The 14,674-nt window shown below is 33.0% G+C and overlaps 1 protein-coding gene across 1 annotated transcript; it reads left to right on the top strand.

Moving 5' to 3' along the window:
• Positions 1–10,843: 10,843 nt before the first annotated feature.
• LOH1 (RNA-binding CRS1 / YhbY (CRM) domain protein) lies at positions 10,844–13,813 on the top strand. The gene is made up of 4 exons (XM_078316837.1): positions 10,844–11,003; positions 11,535–11,850; positions 12,406–12,813; positions 13,045–13,813. Exons 1-4 carry the CDS (start codon positions 10,903–10,905, stop codon positions 13,570–13,572), a joined length of 1,353 nt encoding a protein of 450 aa, XP_078172963.1. The 5' UTR covers positions 10,844–10,902; the 3' UTR covers positions 13,573–13,813.
• The last annotated feature ends 861 nt before the right edge of the window (positions 13,814–14,674 follow it).

The following is a 14,674-nucleotide window of genomic DNA, read 5'->3' as shown; positions in this document are numbered from 1 at the left end:
TGATTGCATATGTATGACATGATAAGTTTTGATGGTTTATTTGTATAAATAATAAAATTATTATATTTGTATTATTTGTTATTCGTCCACTACCGTTTCGTTACCCGCTAAACTTAATGGGTATGGGTAGGGTAGGGTAAGGAAAATTATTAACGGGTATGGATAGGGTATGGGTAAGGTCAATTCTTAGTGGGTATGGGTATGAAAATGGTTCCACCCGACCCGTATCGTACCCATTGACACCCCTAGCTCAAATGTCTCATTGCTTTACGCGCCAATCGTATTCCAACATTTTTATCTTCAATTTTAAAATTCAAATAGAGGATTCAAACCGCTAAATATAATATCCATGTTAAAATATGATAAGAAAGTTAACTGCTCGGCAACTCTCTCTCTCTCTCTCTCTCTCTTTCTCTTTTTATACGTCAATGTTATGCTTGTACAACAAAATCCAATTACAGCAATTTGATCACAACAAAAGAAAAAAAATACACCTTAGCCTTAGTCCAACCTATTTAAAATTTTGCAGTTTCTCTATTACTCTTTAAAATGAATTCTTAGCAATATTTCGCCCAGCTCTATATCAGGTTTGATTCTTATCGCCAGTTGTTCTGGTCTCAAGCAATTACCTCTGAATAGCAATTTGTTTCCCAGCTACAGAACATATCCCAGCTCCAAAAACTTTCTTCAGTATTTCAAAAGACAAAAGAGATAATCAATTTGTAGTACAAGGTATTTGGAAAACCATACAAGCTTATGGCTGAACAAAACCCATCAACCTATGTAACCGGAAGCATTTGACTATCGATACCAGTGTATGCAACATGATGAGAAGAAGTCCTTTCAGTAGCCAGTGTCGGTGTTTCTTCTATAAGCTAGAAATGTGAGGATATAATTCAAAACCTGAAAGGAATTATCATCATTCTAAACTAGTAAGATAGTTCTGTTTTTTCTAGTGACAGTTTTCTGGTTTTTGACCTGCTGAGATTGTAAAATCCACCATAAACGATCTACTGGTACAAAAATTGAGAATTTTATATGGAAATGTACGTAAATCTGGTCATGATCAATTTGCTCGCAAAATTTCATGAATTAACTCCAACAGTAGTTATTTTTACTATTTTATTTAAGGTTTGGCTGTTTTATGGCCAATTTAGTATCAGTTTTGAGTTACCTATGGTTTTGTGCATTTCTCTGGTACCAATGGTACAATAGTCATGTACCATACATGGATCTGGTTGTTATGACAATACACAAGCCTCATTCAATTAAAATGACATAAATTTGAAAAAAATGGAAACTCATAGCACACCCTAACCTATCATGCTACACTATTACTTTTCTTGTTTTTATTGAAGTCTGACAAGACTATTTAATGAAATATACATAAAAGACCCTTCTCTTTTAGGAAATCACAGAGGTCCATTTTTTTTAAGTTTACACCCCATATTTGGCTTAAAGCTCCTCATTCCTTGGAGCTAAGGCTTGACAGTGAATATGAAGTTCTCATATTAAATCTTGCTTTTATATTTATTTGAAAATATGTACATTATGTACAACAGAAGGTCAATAATTAAATTTAGAAACCTGTGAAAATACTTGAATGTATCACTTCCATAGATCCCATATTATTATAATTACAAAGAAGATATAAATTACACCGCGCCTGTATATGAAATATTATAGTTACCTCTTTCCATTCTTCATCCTTAAATTAATACCCGGCCGCTAACTATATATTAACATATCAACGTTTAAAAAAACGTAAATAGCTAAATACTCATTATATATGATAGAAGTTTATATGTTTAGAATGATTCAAACAATAAATATGAAAGTTCAAAATAACATAATATGCACATGCTGAAAATAATAGTACTATATTTTGCATTAATAAAGTACGTATTTTTGTAATCAATCTGTACAAATTGAACGGTTTAAATTGAATGTACGTCAAACTGAATTTGATCCGATTCCCATTGATACTCATATTTCTAATAAAAATGTGCCATACAAGTATACAACTAATCGATGAAAGATAACAATTATGAAGCAAAAAGCATACAACTAGCCAAAATAACCAACTTAAAATCAGCTGTCTAAAGCTGAAAATAAACAAAAACAAAGGGAAACTCTTGTATCAAGAGTATTATGCATCTCTTTTCACATAATTACCCACTTTGCACATAGTTCTAAAATCATAAAAGGAAAAAAATTAAGAAATTAAAGAACTCTAACAATCCTGTCTAAGATGGATATCAATTTCCGGTCGAACTCGGTACAGACGATTAAACATATGTCAATTCTCTAATTCGAACTCCCGTTCAAAATTTGCGGTACTCGAGCCATGTTGTTGACATATTTGAAGGTGCGTTGTGTTGCGTTTACAGTGATCAAACCTTTTTCTTCAACTTGTCCCGTCTTAGTTTCCCAACTAAATAACTTCTCAGTGCTATCACCAGACTTGAGCCGCACTATAATGTATACAAACCTCCCATCAAACCCTACCGGACGTATGGAGCGTCCCTGAAATGCATTCATCATACTGTCCCAACTTGCTACATGCAGTCTCTCCCAGTGGGACCCTTCAGTCAGTCTCCAGACCTCGATCCTGCCACTCAAAATACGGCAAAATATGATTTTACCAGCATAGACTTCTACATGATTTGTTCCTGTTTTTGACGATCCTTCTACCACCGGTAATGCTAGAGACCCTGCTAAATCCCTCTTTGTATCATACCACAAAAGGAAATTTCCACAACGCCAATATATCACCCCCTTCGTGCACACTGCTTTATTTGCTGAATAATCTGTTCTTATAAATACCTTCTGGCCCGAACGTATCCATTTGCGGGTGTCTGAATGAAAGACTTTAAATCGGTATAGGTTGACACCATCTCTACGGTTAAGCAAAGGATCAACAATGATGTATTTATCAGGCAACTCACTAGGATCATAAGCAAGACCCAATTCACAAATAACATATTGATTGGCGTATGGTACAAACGACATCTCTTTGATAGCAGGATTACACACGCAAAGAGATTTCATGCCACTAAATTCACCATAAAGTAGAAGGAGGCCATTTGTAGCGGTGACGAGCTTGATCTCAGTTGGAGAGGTTGGGTTGAGAAAATTCAGAGATGAATCGGGAACACCTATCAGTGATGGGTCGGGAAAGAACGATAACATTCCACCATTTGTCATGTACACAAAGCCGCTTGATAAAGTGTCCGTTGAATGGGACTGATCGGCAGCGAATTTGGCTTCATCGCTGATTAATGAATATGTATTCTTTGAAATACATTTCATTTTGTTGAGGCATTTGAAAGGAAGATGATGCAGAATGGTATGAAATAGGTGCTCAGGAACATATCTTTGCGTTTTGGGAGAAGGAGGCGCCACGTATGTATGAATTTGGTAATGAAAGAGAGGAATGATTATGGGTTATTTATAATAAACCATGATGATATGTATGGAAAATGTTATTTAAAGAAAGTTGAATTGCTACTATATATACCTATATCAATGTTTTTAGAATTTCTTATTTTGATATTATTTCTTATTTAAGCTATTACCGACTTTCTATTAATAATTATATTGACCAATTAATTGTTCTATTAACGGAAGATATATTTCTATTGAACAATTATATTACTCCCCCCATTCCATCCCCCCACCATCCCCCCACTCTATCTCTCTCCAAATTAGTTTTATCTCATTTCAATCTCGTTCACATTTCTCACAATATATGAGAAATTTTGCGAATCTAAAACCACGAACGTTTTCTACGTAATTTTCTCTTTCAAATGAGATCCATGATGACATACTTTCGGACAAGTCGTTACAGAAGTATTTATCCCTCATCGTGCAAGTATTTATACCTATACAGACATATGAAAGTATTACTATCAATTATTATAAGTATTTATACTGATATATGAAAGTATTAATATCAAGTATTATAAGTATTTATACTGACATATGAAAGTACTAATATCATGTATTATAAGTATTTATACTGACATATGAAAGTATTAATATCAAGTATTATAAGTATTATATGCAAAAAAATACTTTTAAGTATAGATATAAATACTTGCACTATGAGGAATAAATACTTCTGTAACGACTTGCTCGAAAGTATGTCATCAAGGATCTCATTTGAAAGATAAAATTACGTAGAAAACGTTCGTGGTTTTAGATTCGCAAAATTTCTCATAGATTGTGAGAAATGTGGACGAGATTGAAATGAGATAAAAAAAAATCACCTCTAAAAACGTGCATGGTCCCCCATGTGATTTGAGATTCCCCCACCCTCCATGAAAAAAACTTGCATGGTCCTCTAAATACTTTCGTACTTAGAGATAAATACTTTCGTACTTAGAGATAAATACTTTCGTTCTTAAAGATAAATACTTCTCTACGTAAGTATTAATACCTTATGAAAAAAAAATGACAGTTGGAGTTTTTTTGACATTTTGTACGGGGTTAATTGCGGGGTGGGAGGTGCGGGGTTAATTATCAGCCTCCATTTCTATTACCTTCTTAATTTTTACTGTTCCATATATATTATTGGTAATTTGACTCGCTGGAGAGTTTCTTTTAAAGAAAGATGATTTTTTTTTAACCTCTTTTAGGCTATTTGTGGAAAGGAGTTGGTTAAGGTAATTTCTCATCTCAGGTTCCTTCCAGGGACTTATTATCAAATATCTCTTAAGATTAGAAATTTACAAGCACAGATAATTTAAATCTGGCAAAAAGAAGTTATATATTTATTTGTATTAATTATAGTATTATAACAATAATTTGTTATTTGGATAAGGTTGTAGGCATAATTTTTTCACTGAGACTCCCAAAGACTTTCTGTATTTGAACTAGAATATTTAATATACTAGCAGCAAATAACAACAATGACTAATTGTTTTTCTTAATATATCACACTAGAATTAGATAGGCTAAACTTAAGTTAGCCTTTCTTGTTATTATTATATATTTGTAGCAAATTTAACCTATTATTTGAGATCGTCTGGAAGATTTTAAGCTTGTTAATATTAGTTAATAACAATTAATAAATTTTAACTACCCATGATCACAGTAACTCTTTTTTGTAGGCTGCAAAATATATTATCTTGAACTCCTTAATTTAGATATTCTTGCATGCATTAATTTGTATATTTAATCAACTTATCAGTCATAAATTAATTAAGAACAATTGCAAATATGAAATGTATGATACCAGTTTCAAAACACAATACTTGCCTTTTAAAGTAGCCAATTAATGTCATTTGGCTAGGGCTGCACAAAAAATTCGTAGTTCGTGATTCAATTCGAGTTTGATTAAAAAATGTTCGTAAAAAATTCGATTCGAAATAGTTCGAAATTAATTCAAACCAAATTCAAACTGGACCTGATTCGTTTGAAATAAGTTCGCGAAGTATTCTAGTTCGAAATTCAAAATAACGTGAACCATTGATTTCCGCTGATGACTTATGTTCGTTGATAATTTAAAAGTTAAAACATAAGACGTACTACTCAGTCATAAGTCATAACTCGTAAGTCGTAACTCTCGCTCTCAGTTCTAAAACTCTAGATGACTTTCACATCTCGCTTTCGGCGACTATGATCACTCTTCCTTGTCGTAAAAATGTTTATAAAAGATTCGAAATTGAGTTCGTAAAAAATTCGATTCAAAATTAATTCAAACCAAACTCAAACTATGGTATGTTCAATTCATTTGCAGCCCTACATTTGGCATTAAGTTTTCTCATCCACTTCCATAATTCTCGATCAAGTCGTAAATTATCTAGTGACATGAGCCTGTCAAATTATTAGATCATGAATTGTTGTGATTATATATAATTAACTAAGAACAATTCCTCACTAATTTGCATCACGTTTCAAGTGGGTATGAGTAAATTTAGATTTCTAATCACAGTTTTTTCTTTCTTTCTTTTTGCAGCAGGCCAAACGGCATCTAGATTTGAGATCGAAATCTGCGTTAGGCCATGCATCACATAAAAGGAAAGTAATTTTTTTTTATGGTTAATGACTACTAATTAATCTAGAGGAGAGCAAGCTCAAATGTCTCATTGCTTTATGCGCCAATCATATTCCAACATCTTTATCTTCAATTTTAAAATTCAAACAGATGATTGAAACCGCTCAACGTACATGATTTTCACGTTAAAACGTGATAAGAAAGTTACTCCACAGAAAAAGAAAAATTGTAATTTGGTAACAACTGCTCGGCAACTCCCTCTCTCTCTCTCTGCCTCACTATTTCTCATTTTATACATCAATGTTATGCTTGTACAACAAAATTCAATTACAGCAATTCGATCACAACAAAAGCAAAAAAATACACCTTAGTCCAACCTATTTAAAATTTTGCAGTTTCTCTATTACTCTTTAAAATGAACTCTTAGCAATATTTCGCCCAGCTCTATATCATGTTTGATTCTTATCGCCAGTTGTTCTGGTCTCAAGCAATTACCTCTGAATAGCAATTTGTTTCCCGGCTACAGAACATATCCCAGCTCCAAAAACTTTCTTCAGTATTTCAAAAGACAAAAGAGATAATCAATTTGTAGTACTAGGTATTTGGAAAACCATACAAGCTTATGGCTGAACAAAACCCATCAACCTATGTAACTGGAAGCATTTGACTATCGATACCAGTGTATGCAACATGATGAGAAGAAGTCCTTTCAGTAGCCAGTGTCTGTGTTTCTTCTATAAGCTATACAAATGTGAGGATATAATTCAAAACCTGAAAGGAATTATCATCATTCTAAACTAGTAAGATAGTTCTGTTTTTTCTAGTGACAGTTTTCTGGTTTTTGACCTGCTGAGATTGTAAAATCCATCATAAATGATCTACTGGTCCAAAAATTGAGAATTTTATATGAAAATGTACGTACATCTGGTCATGATCTATTTGCTCACAAAATTTCATGAATTAACTCCAACAGTAGTTATTTTTAAGGTTTGGCTGTTTTATGGCCAATTTAGTATCAGTTTTGAGTTACCTATGGTTTTGTGCATTTCTCTGGTACCAATGGTACAATAGTCATGTACCATACATGGATCTGGTTGTTATGACAATATACAAGCCTCATTCAATTAAAATGACATAAATTTGAAAAAATGGAAACTCATAGCACACCCTAACCTATCATGCTACACTATTACTTTTCTTGTTTTTATTGAAGTCTGACAAGACTATTTAATGAAATATACATAAAAGACCCTTCTCTTTTAGGAAATCACAGAGGTTCATTTTTTTTAAGTTTACACCCCATATTTTAGCTTAAAGCTCCTCATTCCTTTCCTTGGAGCTAAGGCTTGACAGTGACTATGAAGTTCTCATATTAAATCTTGCTTTTATATTTATTTGAAAATATGTACATTATGTACAACAGAAGGTCAATAATTAAATTTAGAAACCTGTGAAAATCCTTGAATGTATCACTTCCATAGATCCCATATTATTATCATTACAAAGAAGATATAAATTACACCGCACCTGTATATGAAATATTATAGTTACCTCTTTTCAATCTTCATTCTTAAATTAATACCCGCTAACTATATATTAACATATCAACGTAAGTAGCCAAGTGCTCATTATATAATAGAAGTTTATATTTTTAGAATGATTCAAACAATAAATACGAAGGTTCAAAATAACATAATATGCACATGCTGAAAATAATAGTACTATATTTTGCATTAATAAAGTACGTATTTTTGTAATCAATCTGTACAAATTGAACAGTTTAAATTGAATGTACGTCAAACTGAATTTGATCCGATTCCCATTTATACTCATATTTCTAATAAAAATGTGCCATACAAGTATACAACTAATCGATGAAAGATAACAATTATGAAGCAAAAAGCATACAACTAGCCAAAATAACCAACTTAAAATCAGCTGTCTAAAGCTGAAAATAAACAAAAACAAAGAGAAACTCTTGTATCAAGAGTATTATCCATCTCTTTTCACATAATTACCCACTTTGCACATAGTTCTAAAATCATAAAATGAAAAAATTAAGAAATTAAAGAACTCTAACAATCCTGTCTAAGATGGATATCAGTTTCCGGTCGAACTCGGTACAGACGATTAAAGATATGTCAATTCTCTAATTCAAACTCCCGTCAAAATTTACGGTACTCGAGCCATGTTGTTGACATATTTGAAGGTGCGTTGTGTTGCGTTTACAGTGATCAAACCTTTTTCTTCAACTTGTCCCGTCTTAGTTTCCCAACTAAATAACTTCTCAGTGTTATCACCAGACTTGAGCCGCACTATAATGTATACAAACCTCCCATCAAACCCTACCGGACGTATGGAGCGTCCCTGAAATGCATTCATCATACTGTCCCAACTTGCTACATGCAGTCTCTCCCAGTGGGACCCTTCAGCCAGTCTCCAGACCTCGATCCTGCCACTCAAAACACGGCAAAATATGATTTTACCAGCATAGACTTCTACATGATTTGTTCCTGTTTTTGACGATCCTTCTACCACCGGTAATGCTAGAGACCCTGCTAAATCCCTCTTTGTATCATACCACAAAAGGAAATTTCCACAACGCCAATATATCACCCCCTTCGTGCACACTGCTTTATTTGCTGAATAATCTGTTCTTATAAATACCTTCTGGCCCGAACGTATCCATTTGCGGGTGTCTGAATGAAAGACTTTAAATCGGTATAGGTTGACACCATCTCTACGGTTAAGCAAAGGATCAACAATGATGTATTTATCAGGCAACTCACTAGGATCATAAGCAAGACCCAATTCACAAATAACATATTGATTGGCGTATGGTACAAACGACATCTCTTTGATAGCAGGATTACACACGCAAAGAGATTTCATGCCACTAAATTCACCATAAAGTAGAAGGAGGCCATTTGTAGCGGTGACGAGCTTGATCTCAGTTGGAGAGGTTGGGTTGAGAAAATTCAGAGATGAATCGGGAACACCTATCAGTGATGGGTCGGGAAAGAATGATAACATTCCACCATTTGTCATGTACACAAAGCCGCTTGATAAAGTGTCCGTTGAATGGGACTGATCGGCAGCGAATTTGGCATCATCGCTGATTAATGAATATGTATTCTTTGAAATACATTTCATTTTGTTGAGGCATTTGAAAGGAAGATGATGCAGAATGGTATGAAATAGGTGCTCAGGAACATATCTGTGCGTTTTGGGAGAAGGAGGCGCTATGTATGTATGAATTTGGTAATGAAAGAGAGGAATGATTATTGGTTATTTATAATAAACCATGATGATATGTATGGAAAATGTTATTTCGGGCAATGTTATTTAAAGAAAGTTGAATTGCTACTATATATATCTATCAATGTTTTAAGAATTTCTTATTTTGATATTATTTCTTATTTAAGCTATTACCGACTTTCTATTAATAATTATATTGACCAATTAATTGTTCTATTAACGGAAGATATATTTCTATTATCTTCTTAATTTTTACTGTTCCATATATATTATTGGTAATTTGACTCGCTGAAGAGTTTCTTTTAAAGAAAGATGACTTTTTTTTACCTCTTTTAGGCTATTTGTGGAAAGGAGTTGGTTAAGGTAATTTCTCACCTCAGGTTCCTTCCAGGGACTTATTATCAAATATCTCTTAAGATTAGAAATTTACAAGCACAGATAATTTAAATCTGGCAAAAAGAAGTTATATATTTATTTGTATTAATTCTAGTATTATAATGATAATTTTTGTCTGGATAAGGTTGTAGGCATAATTTTTTTTTTAGTCACTGAGACTCCCAAAGACTTTCTATATTTGAACTAGAATATTTAATATATTAGCAGCAAATAACAAGAATGACTAATGTTTTTATTAATATATCACACTAGAATAATTAGAATTAGATATATAGGTTAAACTCTAATTCCAGACGATCTAAACTTAAGTTAGCCTTTCTTGTTATTATTATATATTTGTAGCAGATTTAACCTATTATTTGAGATCGTCTGGAAGATTTTAAGAATGTTAATATTTAGTTAATAACAATTAATAAATTTTAATTACCTATGACCATAGTAACTCTTTCTTGTAGGCTGCAAATATATTATCTTGAACTCCTTAATTTAGATATTCTTGCATGCATTAATTTGTATATTTAATCAACTTATGAGTCATAAATAAATTAAGAACATTCGCAAATATGAAATGTATGATACCAGTTTCAAAACACAATACTTGCCTTTTAAAGTAGCCAATGTCATTTGGCATTAAGTTGTTTTCTCATCCACTTTCATGATTCTCAAGTCATAAATTATCTACTGACATGAGCTTGTCAAATTATTATATCTTGAATTGTTGTGATTATATATAATTAACTAAGAACAATTCCTCTCTAACTTGCATAATTTTCGAGAAAACAAAATAAGTTGCAAATGACTAGAAAAGATTTGCTGATGAAAGAAAATTATTAGGGTTACAGCACTCATCTTCACAAAATGTTAATGGTTTTAAAGGTACTCGCAAAAAAGATTGTTCAAATTACGGCAAGGTTTTGACAAAAAAAAATAAGAAGCTTTGAAATTGATATTGTTAGAACTTTAGAATGAAAAATACAGAAGAGGCTGTAAAAAAGAGTAGAATTAGTAATTCGAGATACTGGAGGCCCAAAATAGAATTTTTCTGAAGTGCGACTGATGGTTTGCTGTTGAAAGCCCATATATATGTATTGGGCTTAATATCTTCAGCCCATTATGCTCAACTTTCGCTTCTCCATTTTCTTCTCCCCATTCGGGCACTGTCAAGTTTCAAGTCTAAACTCTCCAACTCTCAAGCTTCCAGTTATAATTTTTTTCCAATTACCAGCAAAAACTCTCTCAGTACATATATGGCAAATCGCTGTCTCTCTGTGTGTAGAAGGAGAAGCTTTTTGTTCTCTGTTCGAGATTTCTTCTCTGTTCAGGCACCTCCTTCTTTGACTTCGCCGAGGTATCAATTCTCTCACCATTTCCCTTTAGAAATTAATGTTTGTATCTGCTCCATTCACATCGACAAATGCAACATTACTTGTTTTCGGCTAGGGCTTTATTTTCTTTTGTTAGCGATTTCTTCCAATTTCACACTTCAATTAATAACCTTAATTCTAACTTAAATTATGGTGCTGGTCACAAGATTGTACCATAATATGCCCGTCTTATAAGAACCTTCAAAAGATAAAGCACTACTTGTACTTCCAGCCTTTATTAGCAGTATATTCTTGTGCCATTTTGTATATTAAAAACAGGGAAAGAGACTTAAGAGAAAAGTATTTTGTATTTCATTTCATTGTGATGCTTACAGTATACAGAGAGGTGCTTATATAGAAAATGTAAATTTGTCTTTTGTTACAAACAAACTAGATTCCTATTTCTGTTATTCCTGAACAACTTGCGCAATTGGTGAGGCCAGCTGTGATTCTGTTCACTGGAGGTGAAGATGGTTAATCTAATATATATTGCTGTTAATTTTTATTTCCTATAGTTATGATATTTCGCCAAAGGTTTATAATCAAGTACTCGGGCTTCTTAACATTTCCAAGCAATTTCGCCTGAATGGTTATTGCTACATGCACACAAGCAAGCCTCTCTGCACAGGAGAACAACATTTTGCTGATAAGTCCCTGGAAATTAATGAAAGTCCAATATCTGCTGATGAAAGTGGGAAGACAAAATTAAAGAGGAGAAAACTGAAAGGGAAGAGAGAAGTTGTGAAATGGTTGAAGTATTTTAGATGGAAAAAGAAGAAGGAATATGAAAGGATGACAGCTGAAGAGAAGATCTTGTATAAATTGAGGAAGGTATACCTTCAATTGTCTTTTGTATTTCTTATACTAATGCAGTTCTTCTTGTTTCTGTTTTAATTCAGAATTCGAAATATGTACTGGAGACAAATTTTTATTTTTATTTTTTTATGAATTGCAGAACTTAGTTCTTATTGTTAATTTTGTTTTTGGAAATTTGGTTGATGGCTCTAAATACATGATTTTAACAGCTTCCAGTTTCTGAATATAGGCTACTTGTTAGATTATTTGTTTGTATTTTGCGGTGAAAACAGATGAAAACCAAACTGGAAAAAATGTAGTTTTTCTCATCTTTCATGTATAATGGGTGGAGAAACACAAAGTTCTAGCCCAGAAGAAATAGAAGGGAATACATAATTAGAAACACTGGGTCATGTTGTGGAAATACAATCAGACTTTTTATAGAGGTCATAAGAACTGTCTTTTGCGGGCTAAATGTGATATTTCCATTTGCTTAAAATTTGTTTTTACGAGGCAATAAGAAATAACTATATATATTGATTATTTATCTTGAGGAGATGGTAATTTAGCATTCTTTTTATTATTTAAAAGGCACGAATGAAGGAAGATAGATTCGTCAAAGCACTAAAGAAAATTGACCCAAATGCCCTGCCCGAAGCGCAACATGACCCAGAAATTTTGACACCAGAGGAACACTTCCACTTTCTTAAAATGGGTCGAAAATGCAAAAACTATGTACCAGTTGGCCGGCGTGGTATTTTTCAAGGGGTTATTTTAAACATGCATCTGCATTGGAAAAAGCACCAGACTCTAAAAGTGATTGTCAAGACATTCACACCGGAACAGGTGAAGGAAATTGCTGTTGAGCTAGCACAACTTAGTGGTGGTATTATCTTGGAGATAGACGAGGGAAATGAGATTATCATGTATAGAGGGAAGAATTATACTCAACCACCGACTGAGATCATGTCACCTAAAGTCACACTTTCGAGAAAAAAGGTACATTAAAATAACATGAATTATATGAAATATTGTTTGTCTTATCTCATAGCTGAACACATACAGGAAGTTCTTTTTAACAATTAAAAAGAGAGGGCCTTGTTTGCAATCCAGAAGTAACATATGATCTCTTTTGAAAAGTTTCGAGTTTGAACATATAATGTGTCATTTTAATTCATATGAGGTTTCTAGTTTTTTGTTTGTAATTAATGAAATGCGTTTTTCGTGCAGGCATTGGATAAATCAAAATATATGGACCAGCTAAAAGCGGTACGAAGATACATCCCCAAGCTAGAACAAGAGCTTGAAGACCTTCATCTGAAAATGAAACTAGAGAGAAAAATCAATCTTGATCCTGAATCCAACTTAGAAACTAAAATGATATCCTCTGATGAATTTAGAGAAGAGAGCTTTGAAGAATATGAAAACCAGCGAGCCAAAACTATTGATTCTGATTCTGATTCTGATGTTGAAAATGTCACCTTCACTGAGTCAGAAGACTTGTCAGATTTATTTGAGACGGATTCAGAGGGGCAGGAGAAGGACGAAAAGGAGACTACCTTGTTTTTGGACATACTGGAGAGGTTTCCTTCAGAGAAGAATGAAGAGAGAGAGGAGAGTTTTGAGGAGCACCTCCACAAAATCGCTGATGTGGTTAAAAGGGATGATTTGGGTAAAAGAGAACTAAATGTGTCAGAATTGGACGAGGTGGACAGGATTTTCTTGAGTGCTAGTACACTAATTAAAAAGAAAAGATGACAATTAGAAAAGAAGGAACTTCATTAGGCTTTGAGGTGGTTGGTGTTGGATTTGGTTTTGAATAAGAATGAACAGTACACAAGCCCTGAGTATTGGTCCTTTGCTGGTATGAGGCTGGAATGAGTGTTATATTGTGCCAATCAATTGAAGAGGAATAGAATTTTGTAAAATCTAGGAAACTTATTTTTTTCACTGGGAAAATATAATATTTTTTTACAGTTCAAAATATACATTTTACTTGCATGCTGTTTTCAAGTGTTGATGCTTGTCAACAAAAATCCTTTGAATAGAGCATTATCTAATCCTGGGTCTTTCTTAAAAATAATACCTTAGTTCTTGTAACAATAAGGACTGAACAAAATCTGATTTTAATCTTGGAAATTTCTTTTCCCAGTTCAGTGTACCTTGTGAACTTGTTCATTTGATATAATCTACTTGCCAAGATGCTCGGTTTGTGATTGTCACCTGAAACTGATTTCTTTCTTGTTGTAGCAATCCTACACTAGATAAGATAACAAAGATAACAATGTACAGTGGAACTAGAAGCGTTTGTACGAATTGTGACATTAAATAGGATCATATTTTTGTGGTAGCCCATGAACAATGTGTCAAGACATGAGTTTAGGAGGACCCAAAATTCCCGTCGCAAATACATTTGATTGGTTACTCTTGATTTGTCTACTATATACTCTGCCTTTAAGTTTGTTAAAGATAGTACACCATAATAATTATAAAAGCTGCATGAATCTTTTCAATTTTCCTTTCGATAACAGTTGAAATGGAAAAAAAAAAAAAAAAGAATGTTGTAATTTATTTTCATTTATTGTACATTCTACTTTTGTTAATATTTCATTTTTGTAATCTACAAGAAAAAGGGGCTCTGACGTGTAAAGGGAAATTGAAATGGCTAGGAGATATTATGAGTGGAATGAAAAAAAAAAGTAGACACACAATAGAAAGAATAACGAGTAAGATATTACGAGTGGAATGAAAAAAAATAAAAATAAGTAGACACACAATAGAAAGAATAATGAGTGAATAGAGTGGAGAAAACGTACTGTGCCGTGTCGAGATTAACACACTATGATTTTGGTTCGTACCG

Source organism: Carex rostrata, chromosome 15 (assembly GCF_964058835.1).
Source record: "Carex rostrata chromosome 15, lpCarRost1.2, whole genome shotgun sequence".
NCBI classification, from domain to species: domain Eukaryota; kingdom Viridiplantae; phylum Streptophyta; class Magnoliopsida; order Poales; family Cyperaceae; genus Carex; species Carex rostrata.
This window is presented reverse-complemented; position numbering and strand designations above follow the sequence as displayed.